The sequence below is a fragment of the Globicephala melas genome, chromosome 12, assembly GCF_963455315.2.
Source record: "Globicephala melas chromosome 12, mGloMel1.2, whole genome shotgun sequence".
Classification (NCBI taxonomy): Eukaryota; Metazoa; Chordata; class Mammalia; order Artiodactyla; family Delphinidae; genus Globicephala; species Globicephala melas.
The window spans coordinates 19,809,485-19,826,142 of NC_083325.1; the positions used below are offsets into that span (position 1 = coordinate 19,809,485).

The 16,658-nt window shown below is 40.2% G+C and overlaps 1 protein-coding gene across 2 annotated transcripts in view; it reads right to left on the reverse strand.

Annotated features, from left to right (window-relative positions):
* CTNNA2 (catenin alpha 2) overlaps positions 1 to 16,658 on the reverse strand; it is a 1,193,101-nt gene that overhangs the window by 248,693 nt on the left and 927,750 nt on the right. For both annotated transcript variants that reach the window (XM_030837530.2, XM_030837533.2), the window contains exon 8: positions 9,885 to 9,965. In XM_030837530.2, coding sequence (XP_030693390.1) covers positions 9,885 to 9,965 — 81 coding nt within the window. The remainder of the gene's footprint in view (positions 1 to 9,884; positions 9,966 to 16,658) is intronic.

Sequence of the window (16,658 nt, forward strand, 5' to 3'; positions counted from 1 at the left end):
TTTCCCCACTCCTATCCCCCCTCTGATTTTAGGGGTAACTGCAAATCTTTATACACATATAATCATTATTCAGCTTTTAAAATCAGCATTTAAACAGACTGTATCCATCGTATATTAATGCATATATGTGGAATCTGAAAAAATTGGTATAGACGACCTTATTTACAAAGCAGAAATAGAGACATAGACGTAGAGAACAAACATATGGATACCAAGGGGGAAAGGGGGGTGCGGGATGAATTGGGAGACTGGGATTGACATATATACACAATTGCTACCGTGTATAAAATAGGTAAGTAATGAGAAGCTACTGTATAGCACAGAGAACTCTACTCAAAGATCTGTGGTGACATAAATGAGAAAGAAGTCCAAACACAAGGGGATATATGTATACATATAGCTGATTCACTTTGCCGTACAGTATAAACTAATACAATATTGTAAAGCAACTATACTCCAATAAAAAAAAAATGAGAGACTGTATCCTTCTTTCTGAAGTTAAAGATGGGTGTGATTTTTCTCCCTCTCGTTGGAGGACATTCTTTGCTGAAATGATTAAATTTCTTACCTTTTTTTTTCTGTATCTGAAGGAAATTTTCCATGCTCCAGCCTGACAAAAATACCTGTTCTGGGTACAGTTTCCTGAAATGTGGCACCATATGTGCATCAGTAAACATTATGTGTAGAGTAAATTAAGCCAAGCCTTATAATGAGGCAGTAAGGAAATTACTGTAGACCTGAAAGAGTAAATCAGCAGTATTAAAATGCTCTCCATTTTCTCTGAAGCACTTCAGAGTGCCATAAAAAAGCTCTTACCACTGTGATAAACAGAAAGAAATGCATTTGTAGCAAGACAACCTAAAAGACACCACAATTCAAATAGGTCTTCAAATCTGGAGTCCAAGGTGTCATCTCATCACAAAATTTAAAAGTCAGCCCTTTTGCCACTAATGTAGGAGAAAAAAGAAAACTGCGTGACATTGAGACTTTGGGGGCAAACTCTTTCATATAGCAGGTGCAGTAAAGACATTAAGAAATAGAAGCTCTGGAGCAGAGCCAAGACTAAGCAGAGTCACCATCATAAACAAAATAGCAATGCTGTAAATAAAAACAGGATCAGTATTGCTGGTTTTTTCTTTTGCTTCAGGCTTCAGTATAGCTCAGCACTGCCTTGCTACTGATCCTGTCTTTATTTACAATGTTGATAAGATGCTCATCATGAATTTTTTTGCATTAATTTCAATTTTCTAAAATACTGCAGAAAATATTATTTATCTTGATTACTCAGTTTTTTGGCTCCCTCTAAAATTATATGCCGTAGGCTACTGCCTCATTCCCCTTCACCTCCACTTGGCCCTGCTCCAGAAAGCACAGATCTTGCCAAACCCTTCAACACAGCACAGTGAACAGTTAAACCATCCATTTCTAATCTTGGCCCATGGAGAGAAGAGGCTCAAGCTTGGATTCTCCCTCCCTCAAAACAAGTATTGTATCTGTGAAGTGGTGAGGTCTAGAAGATGCCAAATGGATTGGAGAGAACTTGGAGGACTTCCGGAATCCTCAAGTAAATCCTCCAAAGGACTGTAATGAGATCTAAAAGTTCCCACCATCAGAAACAAAGGCAGTGGAATTCAAACCTGCCAGAACATCACAATTACCTAGAAAGCTTATCATGATACAGAGTTTAAGTTACCACCGTCTGTACCTGAAATCAGAAATCTCTCAAGATGGAGCCATATACAGGTTTCTCCCGCTATCTGAAAGTACAGCATTCCTATGTAACCTTTTGTAAGCCGAAATGCTGTAAACCGAAGAAGCAACTACCTTATGATGCATCTTGCCAATGGATTCACAAAATAAATCAAGATAAAACACAGATGCTTATAAACACAGTTCAAAGCTATGGCAGTTGAATGCCGAGTGTAGTTCCCGGAGAAGGGGCTTGGTGGCGCCACTCTTGCTACTCGCGGTGCCCACGGCCTGTATAAGAGCTGGCTGCAAAATACTGGACAGAGTTTTGCGTTTCACCTTTTTTTTTTTTTTTTTTTCTTTTGTAAAAGCAAAAATCCTCCAGATTTCTTTCAGTTAGCAAAAACAAGAACTAATGTAGGTATTTCATAAAAGCAAAATGGCATAAAATGGACTTTCAGAAAGCGTGGGATACCTGTATCTGCATTTTGACAGGTTCTTGAGCTGACTTTTCTAAAGCCAGCCCAGCAGCAGGAGACATCTGGGTTAAAGCATAGAAGCTCTCTCTTAAGATGGAAAAAGTTGTTATTATCACTGTAAAAATGGACTTTTTAAGCTAACAAATCTTGTTCTTAAAACAACAGAAGCAAAGACATGAGAGCTTAGAACAGAGGGAAGTTGGTGATTGGGATATTTTGGGGTAGGATAGCTGCATACAGAGGATTCTTCATCCTTTCCACACCTGTGTGGTAGCAGCTTACTTTATTTGGGGCACTAAGATATGCCTTGAGGAAACAAAGAATATCAGGACACAGGCACAAGCAAAAGCACATAAACAACTTAAATAGACTGCAAAGAGTGTCATAATAAAGCTATTTTAAAATGCTTTAGGAGCCTACTGAATAAACCCTGTTTTGTTTTTTTTTTTTAGCATCTTTATTGGGGTATAATTGCTTTACAATGGTGTGTTAGTTTCTGCTTTACAACAAAGTGAATCAGCCATACATATACACATGTTCCCATACCTCCTCCCTCTTACGTCTCCCTCTCTCCCACCCTCCCCATCCCACCCCTCCAGGAGGTCACAAAGCACGGAGCTGATCTCCCTATGCTATGCGGTTGCTTCCCACTAGCTATCTACCTTACGTTTGGTAGTGTATATATGTCCATGCCTCTCTCTTGCTCTGTCACTGCTTACCCTCCCCCCTCCCCATATCCTCAAGTCCGTTCTCCAGTAGGTCTGTGTCTTTATTCCTGTCTTACCCCTAGGTGCTTCATGACATTTTTTTCCTTAAATTCCATATATATGTGTTAGCATATGGTATTTGTCTTTCTCTTTCTGACTTACTTCACTCTGTATGACAGACTCTAGGTCTATCCACCTCATTACAAATAGCTCAATTTCATTTCTTTTTATGGCTGAGTAATATTCCATTGTATATGTGTGCCACATCTTCTTTATCCATTCATCTGATGATGGGCATTTAGATTGTTTCCATCTCCGGGCTATTGTAAATAGAGCTGCAATGAACATTTTGGTAGATGACTCTTTTTGAATTTTGGTTTTCTCAGGGTATATGCCGAGTAGTGGGATTGCCTGTTTATAAAAATTGGATAAAGTTGTGATGATAAGGTGACATTTAAGCTAAGCCTTGTAGGAAAAATTGTGAATTTTCCTAAAATGAAAAAAAAAAGGAGGGAGGGAGGGCATTTGGAAAAATTGTTAATTTTCCTGGAAGAAAAAAATTAAAAGGAGTGGAAGGGGTCATTCCAGGTAGAAGTAATATCAAGTGCAAAGTCATGAAGATGTGCTAATACTGGTCTAAGAGACTGCTGGAGCTATAGTGCGCTGAAGGCAGGGAGTCTGGGATCAAGGCACTGGTTATGAGGCTGTGACCATCCTTTTTGTGAAAAGCAATTAAGCAGTGCCAATGGCAGTGGAGAGGAAGGAATGCACTCGAAACACAGATAGGAGGTGGAATCAGCTGAACTAAATGACTGCACTTTAGATGGATGTTCTGAAATGTTTGGGTAAGCTGAAAGGACATTCAAAAAAAAAAAAAAAATCCTTGCTGTTTGAATCATCACCTTTGAAAATCTTCCAAATTTTCCTGCTTAGGAGTTTCATCCTGGAAAATACGATAGAATTTTTTTCTAATCCTATATTGGATCTTCCAGTGTCAGAATCAAGATTCTACGTGGCATTCTCATTGCCTAGGACAGGAGGTGTCAGAGACAGGACCAAAAGCAGACATTCTCTTGAATGTCTCAGACATTCTCTTGAGACTCAGACATTGCTATGTATCCTTCCCCATCCCACTTTTCCTTGACTTCTGGGGCTGGCGGTTTCCTGTTCATACGTGTGTTACAGAGCCCTCTGCTCAGTACGGCGTGTTATTTGATTAATCAATATTGATCAAGCTACTGGACTCCTTCTGTGACCTAGACTCACTAGTGAGAGAGAGGTCAAGCTTGGCATCCTCCACAAGCTTGTGTTCATGTGTGAACCATCGACCACATGCTGGCTCACAGGAATCAATTAAACTACTCCATGATTTGAATAGTGTCTTTGTAAGGAAAGAGCTTGGAAAGGAAAGAGTGATATTTTAAGAACTATTGGCAAGGAAAAAATCATGTCCCTTGAATTTGGCCTAATGAGTGTTTTCCAGGAGATAAATAAGTATGTGGTGGCCTGACGTTCAGGACTGCTGTAACAGGAATTTCCTAAGGTAGAGGTAGCTTGAATATACAACCGTGATCAGGGGGCTTGTCCAAAGATTGCCTTTCAGAGTGCTCTTGAGCTCTCTTCTACCTCTGCTCTTCTTCTTCTGACCTTTTTGATTCTGATTTTGGTGTTTCTGATGACATTTGTGTTCAGCTGTCCCAGAGTTGCTTATGGTCTGTATTTTAAACCCCAATTGCTGTATGATCATTTTCTGGTCTCTACATTTCTACAGCATCACGGCAATCTGACCTAGGGGTAATCTGACCAGGGATTGTTAGCTCTGACATAGGTTTTCAATGTGAAGAACACAAACCTTAACATTTGGAGGAAATCAATATTTTATTTCATAATGTTTAAATTGTAGCCATATAGATAGCTTCATATCCTTATGAGGAAACCAGCTTCAAGTCTGGAAATAAATGATTTAAAAATGTTTTCTTACAATGAATCTAAAAATAATTGGCCCCATCAGCAGATGTGAGAAAAAGAATTGAATGCTTTAAAATTCCCTTTTTTCTGTAAATGTTTTGGAAAGTCTATAATTCATGCTTTGAGAAGCCAGCTACCTAAACATAATAGCACTTGTTAAAAAAAGGTTCCAGTAGACCATAACAGCTGGAGGCCTGAGAGATGATATCCTACCATAAACAAGAACCCTATTTTTGACATGCACCACAGACGTTTTTTCTGTCTGAAGTACATTCATGTCAACCATCCCCAACCCCATGGTGGTAAGGTGCTGTTGAAAACCACAAAGCACCTCTGTATATTACATGAACCCTCCTTCTTCCCCAACTGCCTCTCCCAAAGGAGATTAGTATATGGGTGAGCCAACTGTATCCATTGGGTCTATGGATTGGCAGGGTGGGGAATGATTATGAGCCAAGACCCCACAGCCGGGCTGCCTGGACTGGGACCTCCGTGAATCCATACTTTGCACGGCCGTGGGTGCATTACTTGGCTTCATGTCCCCATCTGTAAAATGGACATGGTAACAATACTTTCTATCTCACAGAGCTGGCATGAGGATTAAATGGGGTCCATTTGTAGAGAGAACTTAGAACAGTGCCTGGCACCTTGTAAGGACTCAATATATGTCAGCTATGTTTTAGTTTACATTTTGTGGACAGTGATTTGACAAGGTCTCGCTGATGACTACCCACCTTTAGCCACAGTTCTTATATACGGAATTGGGTCACAAAGGGGACAGCTGAGGAATCTTCAGCTGTAATTATTTCTTACTAATCTTGGAAGCTTTTTCTGTAGTCCTATCTGGAGGCAGGATCTTGGTACATCAACCTTTTATGTGCCACCCAGTGGCATGTTTTGCTTGTTTGTTTGTAATCCTTTGTTATATAATCCATTCTATTAAGTATGCATCCCAATGTAAAAGCATTCTATACATGGTTTTGTTGTCTTTTGAAAATGTTTTGACTGTGATAGCAAAATTGACCCTTTTGTCAAGTTGACACACTGAATCTCATTGCTGGAATTATTATGATGGCTATTAAGGGTGAAGGAATAAGAATTAGTCCATTGATTGGTCTGGGGAATGAGAGAGAGTTGCTAAGTTTAGCAACACACTAACATGTTATGATTACTATTTATTAGCTTCTCATAGGAAAACATCTGGGTCCTGATTTGCTTATCAACTTGGGGGAAAAAAAAGACTAATACTGGACTTCCCTGGTGGCGCAGTGGTTGAGAGTCCGCCTGCCGATGCAGGGGACATGGGTTCGTGCCCCGGTCCGGGAAGATCCCACGTGCCACGGAGCGCCTGGGCCCGTGGGCCATGGCCGCTGAGCCTGTGTGTCCGGAGCCTGTGCTCCGCAATGGGAGAGGAAAAAAGACTAATACAAGGACCAAAATAATAATCAGGATAAACCAGCGTCACTGTAAGCTTAAGGAAAATCGAGACCATGCCTAGAATAGTTCACAGGTGGTACATAGAAGGAGGACATCAAGGAACAGCTGGCAGACACCAACTGGGCCCTCTCTAAGGGATGGATAGACTGCGTGGGCTACTAGGTGCTCTGGCAGAGACTCGGCCAAAAGCTTTTTTTCTTATAATGGGCTGATTCCAGAATCACAGCAGTGACAGTAGCTCAGACATGGGGCATACTGTGCCCACAGCTCTAAAATTAAAACATAATGCTTAAAGCTGGCAGTGATGTTCCCCTAAATCCATTTTTAATTCCAAACAAAATACTCTTAAAAGGATTCTGTTCTACCACTGCCCACTCTCATGGGTTTAATTGGCAAGATGGATCTATGCCAATCAGTTGAAATAACGCCCTTGGGTTCCTGCAAACTTTTTCACAATTTATGACTCCCCAGTTCCTTGGGACATACTGCCTGAAAAAAATGGACTTCTACTTGGTTCAAAATTCTACTTAAACAGAAATCCTTTTTATTCAATTACTTGATTTGTTTTCACGTGTTTACAAATGTAACTCCACTTTCATTAGGCAAGTTCAAAATAATAATCATAATTGACTTTATTTTTTAATTTGGTGACTACAGCTTTGCAAGACTCCAGGGTCACCTTCTGAAGAACACTGCCCAACCTTAGGGCTATGAGGAAGAGGGAGGAGGTGGAAAGAGTGGGAACTTATGAAAGTCACTAGAAATATTTTTCTTTGATTTCGGCTTTTTTCCCTATGTGACTTAATTTCTCTAAATATTGTATAAAGAAGTATAGGTGTACGGGGAAGTGGAGCCAGATAGCTGAGGGTTTTCATTTTGAATGTTTTCTAACAAAGGCCTGTCTGTAATTGAAGGAACAGAAAGTGTTTCAGTTTTCATTTATTTGAACCACTAGCATTCACTGGGCCACCACATAACTGCTATCAGAAACTCAGATAAAACTTTTTTAATCCAATTAACTAGCTACCTAACTCTAAACTGAAGATTCACCTGAGCCAAGCTAATCAGACTCCTTGCATGTTCCATCTGCAGAAATGCTAGGTAGCTTCTGTTTAGCTCAGAGAAGCTTTTGTACCAGTACAGGTGTACATGGGGAAACAGAAGAAATGGGAAAAAACAGATTAAAATATTCCAACATATAGGTAGGGATGGAACTGACAGACGAGGACCATCTGAGTTCTAGAGAGGCATACTGGGGAAGAGAAGGATGTTTGAACCAAATTCAGGGATGTGGTGTGAAATTATGCCATAACTGTTTTATCCCATGGATAAAAAGCTCTACATAACTTTATGGATGGCATTATCTTCCTCTGAGGAGAAAATTGTTCTCAGAATCTTTGTCAAATCTATTAAATTATCTAAATGTTAGTCAAACACCCTACAGATCTATTTATTTATGGTCCTAGTGGCAGGCCAATTCTTGCTCCATACTCATTTTGTAAAAATACATTTACAAAATGATATGATATCTGAATATCATAAAACAACTTTCTTTTACCCTTATTCCTCTCAATCTTTGGGAAAGGTGAGCAGAAAAAAAAAATCTTATACATGGAATGATTTGAGGGGATGACATATTCCTTCTACTGCCACCCTAAAAGAAACTCCCCAAGGATCTTGTCACCAAAGCTTTAAAATTCCACAATGAATCCACCTTCAAATTTCACCACTGTCCGCAGCTAAAAGAGTCGACACTTTATTGATAATTGTAACACCAAGGTGAAAACTACTTTATCCATTCCTTCCTAATGAGAGAAAAAAATTCCGATGATAGGTCCACGAGTGCAGAGAACTTAAGGGTATTGGCTCCAGAATGTAAAAGAATGGTCTCTACTAAGACCTAGAGGGGGAGGGAAGACTCGTTCCATGGATTTTGCCTCGTTGACAATCTAGCCAAAGGCAAACCTTAGAGGAGATGCCTGTTGCCCTCCCACTGCTTTTAAAACCAGCAGTTATCTGGCATTAGGACCTCTGGCAGAGAAAATAAATGGACTCATTCAAAGATAGCTTACAGATCCAGTTTGGCTTCTTACTTTTACAAATAGGAGAAGGAGACCAAGAGATGAAGGATCCACAGTCGTACAGACAGTTTAGTGGCAGAGCTAGAAGTAAAACCCTGAGCTCCAGACACCTGAGTCACTGTTTTCCACCAACCCCAATCCCAATTCCTACTAGCAGTATCATTTCATATCATATGGGGGCTTTGTATGGAAAGATTGTCTAAGAGGGCAAGGAGAAGCAGACCTGGTCGTACAGCTCTTTGGGTATTACCTAATAATGCCTAAGAAAGCAATGTTTTATTCTCCCTTTTTCAAGGTAAAATAAAAAGAAAATGCTTTCCCCAAAAGGGCTTGTTAGCTGGGCAAACTAGAGACTTCATATCCCAGAACTAATTGTGGTATCTTCTAGAGGACATTAGCTCAAGTGTGTCTATACCTTCTGGTGACATCCTGAAGAGAGCTCAGAAGCTCCCCAGCAGTGATTTGAAGTGGTGTTTTCCTCTCATTCAAACGTTTTTTAAGATGCTCCTTGGCTATTCTTGCCCAGGCACCTTGCTAATCTTGTCTGTACTTGACAAACTGCAGGACTGAGTGCTAGACGATGCATCCCTGCCAGTCCAGCTTTTCCAGATGGAGAAAGTAAAGCAGGTGTTACCCCAGGGCTGTGGTTGGTTCCAGATGACCAACACAATCAACACTTAATGAGACGGATATATGCAAAAGCTACCAGCAGGAGACAGGATGCCTCTCAGGCAGAAATCATGAAGGAATTCTTTGGGAACTTAATGGATGGTATTGTCTCTTCTAGAGAAGAGACAGAAGACAGTGAAGCTCACCACGGCAACATATAAAATAAGACTTACTGTCTTATAGACAACATGTACTAGTGTTCATGTAGCACTTTCAAGATGAAAAGGGGCCCTGACTAGAGATTTCTCACCCCTCCCCCAGCATGGACCCTTCAGACAAATGATGCCATTAGCCATTTAAATCATCCAACTGCCTTTCCTTGCTTTGGTTCCCTGCTTCCCAAACAACCATCTGATAAGCAAATTTTCCCCTAGATTTATATCCTTGAGGAAATACACTGGGTCATAGATCTTAATTAGCCCATCAGATTAAGAGTTGTGTTTCTCATTAACCATTGGCATTCTTGTTTATTCACTGATTGCCTTGGGAGTTTAAGACCCAGAAGAAATCAGAGGCTGGTTCTTTACACACCTGGGTCTGAAAACCTGAAAACCAGATGAAGAAGGCAGAGAATGCATCACCTCTCCACCTGGGAAGATTGTGTCTGGCCAGTGAGAGGGCTCTCCCCCACCTTCCCTCACCTCAGGGATTATTTTCATCACCACACCCTTTGCACCTGTCACATCTCTCTGTTCAGCAGACTCTAAGTTGTTGATGAAAAGTTTCTGTGTATATGTAGATGTTATAAAGAATAGCGAGCTGAACATCAGCTCTAACACAGCACCCTGAAAAAGGACATTCTCAGTAAACCACCACTAAGTACCATGAACTTAAAATAAAAGCAAAAACAGTACCTGTCTCCTTAGATCCCTTGTTTTCTTGGTCATCTTATCGATTGCAATGTTTAGAGGATCTCCTTTTTCTTTTCTTCCAGTCTATTAAGAAAAGAGAAATAATTTCCAATTTAGAAAAATTCAACGTTAGTGACATTAAAGGTTAAAAAAATTCAGAAACACACTTGAGTTGTAGAGTTCAAGCCATTTTTTAAAAATGATTCTCTTCGGGCTTCCCTGGTGGCGCAGTGGTTGAGAGTCTGCCTGCCGATGCAGGGGACACGAGTTCATGCCCCGGTCCTGGAAGATCCCACATGCCGCGGAGAGGCTGGGTCCGTGAGCCATGGCCGCTGAGCCTGCAAGTCCGGAGCCTGTGCTCCGCCACAATGGGAGAGGCCGCGACAGTGAGAGGCCCGCATACCACAAAAAAAAAAAAAAAAAAGTTCTCTTCAATACACAGCTAATACAACTTGGTCTCTAAAGTTGATTTTCTCTGTAGTAAAAATTGATGAAATCAATACATTCTCAAGATGGTTACATGTATGTCCATATTCAACTCCATGCAGATCTATGTTTTCTTCCCTTCTCCAGACATTCAGCAATTAAGTAAACACAAGGATGTTTTGTTATTGCCTTCAAACACAAATGCTTTGTGTTTTTCTATTATGTAACCACACTTCTGAATAGAAAATGATTGAGATAAAAACTAAATTAGAAAAGAAAGTTAAGGTAAACGATCAGAATTCAGAATTTTATACCAATATAACACAAGCCTTTTTGTAACTTCTGTATCAAAATCAAAAAAGGTGTTTTACTAGAAAACATAGTGTTTTAATCTTTGTTCTGCCATGCGGTGGAATGCTAAACATGATAATAAGGAACCCACAGCTTGAGGTCATGAGGAAAATTTCCCTTATGACTGTAACAAGCAGAGGCAAAGGCAAAAGATAATAATAGTAATAATCTTGATAAATTATTCAGTGGAAGTTTGACTAGTTTCTGTTTTCCCTTTTGTTTTTCTATTTTTTTCATTGCTGTAGTAACACAATTAAAACCAAACCAAACAGAACCTCCATTATCTTTTTAAAACCACAACAGCAAGATTCCCATGGATAAAAAGCTCTACATAACTTTATGGATGGCATTATCTTCCTCTGAGGAGAAAATTGTTCTCAGAATCTTTGTCAAATCTATTAAATTATCTAAATGTTAGTCAAACACCCTACAGATCTATTTATTTATGGTCCTAGTGGCAGGTCAATTCTTGCTCCATACTCAGACTCTGTAAAATCAAGTAGGTCTCTGCAGTAATTTGTGTATATGATGAAATGAGATCCCAGGTCATAAATTGTGCCTCATGGGATAATGTGTTTCGAGGATCCATGGAAATTAACATCGGACAGATTCCCAAATGTTCTCTTCCAATGGCAAAATCCTGGGTGCATAAGGCTGATACATACACAACTGATTTACATATACCTAGATTTAAAGCAGTCACTCTTTTCTACAACTTGCTTAATTAATCAATTTTTCTTGAATGAATGGTCGATGTGTAATCCTATAGGATTTTTCATGAAAAAGCCAAAGCCAGGTCATATGTACATATTTTTAATCATTTAAAACCTACAAATCCCCATCACCATTTTTCCACTCCCTAAACTCAAATGCTGACCTGCTCAGATGTACACTCTGAAGTTTTGCAAGTAGAAAGAGCTTAAAATAAAGTGACCAACATTTACAACTTTGAAATATCAGCATACAATTAGCTAAAAGGAAACAAAAGTATATGGAGAAGAACGATGTGCTGCTTAATCTTCCGAGGACTGCTGTCACATAGCGAGTGGGACTTCAGCGCCCTGGCTCTCCATAGTCAGGTGTGACACCAGCTTAGCAGCCAGAGCTGTTTCTTTTCTCTTTGGTTTCATCCTTGCAAATAGGACGTCTGCCTTCAGAATATGGGCACTTTTACGGAGGTCTAGACCACAATCATTCTGGAACCATAGATTTCTCAAGCCCTTTCCATATAGGAGAGTAATTAAAAACTTACCTTGAAAAATGAACAATTATGAGTTTGTTTTAAAATGTGACTATGAGAGAAGCAGACTGGGTCACTGAACTTTCCAATGTAAAAAAAGTCAAGACAGTGTGAATACACAAAATAATTACTGAATAAATACTGTGTCAGACAGGGCTCATTGCATCCTGCCAGTGACATATCATTATCTCCATTTAGAAAGGAGACCATGAGGATGATAGAGGACCTGGGACCAGGGTGAGAGGAGTGAGGCACTTGCCTCAGGTATAAAATGTAAGGGGTCATCAAAGAACTCAGGAATCAAGGTAAACAATAGTTTAATGCAATAGTTTGAAAACTCAAAATTAATGCCAAAAAATCCATGCTGAACAAGTATCAAAACTTTAAATAAAGCCAAGCTCTGACAGAGCCAGGATTAGGTGAGGCCAGTAAGGTGCGTCACGCAAGTACAGGTCAGATAACATTTTTAAATTTTAAACTTTAAAAAATTAGGGGAGGGGGCTTCCCTGGTGGCGCAGTGGTTGGGGGTCCGCCTGCCGGTGCGGGGGATACAGGTTCATGCCCCGGTCTGGGAGGATCCCACGTGCCGTGGAGCGGCTGGGCCCATGGCCCATGGCTGCTAGGCCTGCGCGTCCAGAGCCTGTGCTCCGCACGGGAGAGGCCACAGCGGTGAGAGGCCTGCGTACCGCAAAATAAATAAATAAATAAATAAATAAATAAGGGATATATTTATACTAAAAATAATATCATTGTTTACCTAAATTTCAAATTTAACTGGGTGTCCTATAATTTTATGTGCTAAATCCAGCAACCCTACCACCAGGGGTAATGGGGATGCTCAAAATTGTAAGTAGGGTGGTTACAGACACACATTCTGTGAATAGCTGGGCAACATGGGATTCTGTATCCCATCTGGCATCAATAACCAGCAACTGTATAGCACATGTCCCAGAGATGTGAGGCATCATGTTGGTCACCGGGGGGCGGTGGTAGGGGGGTGCAGGGGATGCACAAAAAGCGAGAGTCACATTCTCACACTCGAGGAGCTCCTAATCCAGTGGGTGACCCCAATGTGAGAGCAACAAGACTAACAACTCCACAGAGAGACTAACTCCCTACAGGGCTAAATAAGATGCTCCAAAGAGGAAGGAGATGCTGCATTTGGGAAGTCAGTAATCTCACAGAGGGATGGGAAGATTTAGGTAGACCTTAAGTCCTGGGCAAAATTCGAATAGGAAAGAGGGAGGGCCAAAGTAGCATCAAGAGAAGAAAGAGCAAGGCAGGTACTGGGAGGACAGTGAGTGGAATGGGGCAGCCTTTTCTCCACGATGTGAAGGGATTGGTTTGACTAGCTGTAGAGACATGTTATTTTTATTGGAGCTTCTTTATAGTATGATTACAGCCAACTATAGTTTGATCTGCAAGCTCAGAGCATCTCCGGTGACATTAGCATTCCAGGTCCCTGTGTTGTTGGGATTCTCTTTGTATAATATTTGTGATCTGGTGTCTTGAGCTTTCAAATCTTTGGCTGAAAGCAATTCAAATAACTGCAGTTGACTTGGGTGCCATCTTTGTTTTCATGGTTTAGAGAGGTAAGGCTGGGACTAGAGCTTAGGAAACTGGGGTCACCAGCTGAAATCATCCATTCACTGGCCCTTTGTTAGCACTATTTTTTTTTAAATAAGGTAGGGGCACAGCAACAAGGCTAGTAACCCCTCCATGCTCAGATTTACGTAGTAAATGGGGACTAGCCGCCCATGACTCCATATTTTCCTGTGCTCTGGTATGACCCCAGGTAGAAATACTTTTAAATTAACAACCTAAATTGGACAGGAAGCTAATCATTGAGAGAGACCAAACAAAGACAGACTCCTGCCTCCTAGTGTCAGCCGTTTGTTATTAGGTTATGTGATCTTGGCCTAACGATTTGCTCATTTTTTACGTCTGAGTTTTCTCATAAGCACAGTGGATAGCATAATGTATGCCCTATCTTCCTCACCAGGTTAGCAGGACAATCAATCAAGGTGTCAATGTGCGGGAAACAATAAAAGGCATTAACAGTATTCAGGGTAATTAGGAAAGTATTTCTACTGTGGAAAAAAATGAAAGTACTGCTTTGAAAACTACACAGAAACTATTTTTAGATCACCTGGACTTCGACTTTCTCCACTCAGGCAGATAATATATGAAAACCTTGCCAAAGACTAGAATTCCTAAAGAAGAGTTATTTCTGTTTAAGGAAGGAATATTCTGGGTGGTTCATTTTAAACGACTAGTCTGGGATATTCTAAGAGGTGAAATAAGGGTCAGAATGAATGTCTCCAGATGAATGTCTTTTACACAGTAGGTTGTTGGATGTATTTGTTAAATAACTAAAGATTTGATCATCTTGAGCAAATTCTAGTTCCCAGGGAATCAACCAGAAGCCTAACCTAAACTCTCCCTCCCTGACCCTCCAGGCTCTAAAACTAAAAGTTGTTTAACAAACTGAAGTGAAGAGAGATCTCTGTCTTCATTTTCACACCATCACCTAGTAAACAAAAGTGTGTGGTCTTTAGCCAGTCATCCCTTTATTCCCTGCCTTTGCTGAACAGAAGGAAATGAAAAGCAGTTATAAGCACTCTCTGCCAATAACTACCTAAGTGATTTGGCAACTTCTCTACACTCCAGACTTATCATCTGTCCAATGGAGGGGCCGGAGATGAGTGACAGACCCCAGGAAGTGGGGGAGTCCGAACATGTCACCACGCTTCCCTTGTAGGGAGGCTATCACGGCACTGCAGAATGGGCTAGAATTGGCTGTCAGTCGGGGTATTCTTATCTCTAAACTGTGGATAAATGCTTGCTTTGGGGATTATTGTGAACATAAAAGAGATAGGATCTGGAGCATGTAGCACAGTACCTGACCCCGCAGAGGTAACTAAATCAATTTCTTCTCCTTCCTCACGCCCTCATTCCTCTCAAAGATGAAAAGAGCAAAACCCAGAAAGATAAAATCACTGATCACATGGCTCACTAGTGTCTGAGCAGGATCTCCGGACTTCCAGCCCAGGGCCATTTCCATTCCATGTCTAAACCGTCTCGCATCTCTAAAATCCTAGGATTCTGTGATTTTATAGAGTTTCATGTTTCTTTTCAAAGGCTATCCAAAAAAATCTCAGTTTGAGGCGTATCTGCCCTATCACATGTTGTCTGCAGACCCTGTGTGCCTTTCTCAGACTGCTCCCTACTTGACTTCTTTATCTTTACCTACAGAGAACGAGTCTGCAATAGAGATAGCCATTTAATAAATATCATTATTAAAAAAAAAAAGAAGACAGGTGCAAGCAATCTCTCACACTGCTTCAGGCAGCTTTCCTAGTTGCCATCTGTTGTGCTAGGGAGGTGCGTGTTTATTAAACTTTATTTGTTTTAGTCGCTGGGCTCTATTTTACAAAACACATTTGGGGTAGATACGCAGCTTGAATTGATGAGAGGGAAGGGAATGAATTTCCTGATTTGGCTTTTTATAGGGGGTCCTTTATTCTCCTAGCCTCTGGCTCTAAATTCAAGTCCAGTTTGCCAAAGTATTAGATGCGGTCAAGAAGACTTTCATATTTTCAGTTTAATCCTACACAAAAATGATTGAGGCCATTAATTGAAATTTTGATTTTTCACAATCATTCTCCAGGAAAAAGACAATATCTTAGTTCATTTTTTAAATAAAACTATCCTTTGTCCTTTTGCAAAATAAAAGCCCTTCTACTTATTAGAAGAGTGTCTTCATTTTTCTTCTTTCTCTCTCTCCCTTTTATTAAATATCCATCATCCCTTCTGAAACACTGAAGAAATATGCAGTATATTTAAATTCTATGCTGAATAGTTCACAACTCCCTAATTTATAAAACAGAAAAGTAAGGAATAGTAATTTTTAAATTTCTGAAATTGACTGTGTATTTGTTTAAAGGCTGTTCCCCATCCCAGACCCTCATTCCACATTAAACACACAATTCAGTACAAGGAGTCACTCATGGAGGCCCTGAGGATATAAATCTACTATCTCAGTGCTTCCATCAGATCTGTGGTTTCATGTTAGTTTCCGGGAACAATATTAATATGTGGGAAATGGCTGTAAGAAAGCAAATGTCTATCACTTTTTCCTTTCCCTCAACAGTACCTGCAAACTTGATTGAATGTATGAGAAATCTTCAAAATACTGTATAGCGATGACTCTACTATGCTGAATGCATGGGAAGCTAATCAAATGCCCAGTCTTCAAACTGTTGTCATTTGAAAGAGATGGAAGTCAAAATCATCAGAACAGCAGAAAGCAATAATGTGCCATGCACTCCATCTCCCACACATTTTCCTGTCATTTAAACCTATGATTTAGACAACAGAAGGGAGGAGAAAAAATTATCCATCGATCTAGCAGTCACCCTATCATATTTGGAGGGTTGACCATCTACCCTCAAACCCTGCATGTAGAAATCATATTCTTATTACAAATAGCACCAAAAATTTGAATGTTTCATAATACCTTTATATTCGGTGTCAATCACAGTCTGAGAATGTGAACCTTTCTAAATATTTCCTTTTCACTAGCTATGGACATTTCTCTTAGAAAATAAATGGGCAATATCTCTTTAGAATGGATAAAAGTTTAGCATCAGCCGCAAATCAAACCCACGATCAGGATACTTTGACCATGTAAAAACTCAGCTTTCCTGGACTCTGAGATAGGGGTGGGAGGATAAAAGTAGAAAGGGAAAAACTGATGA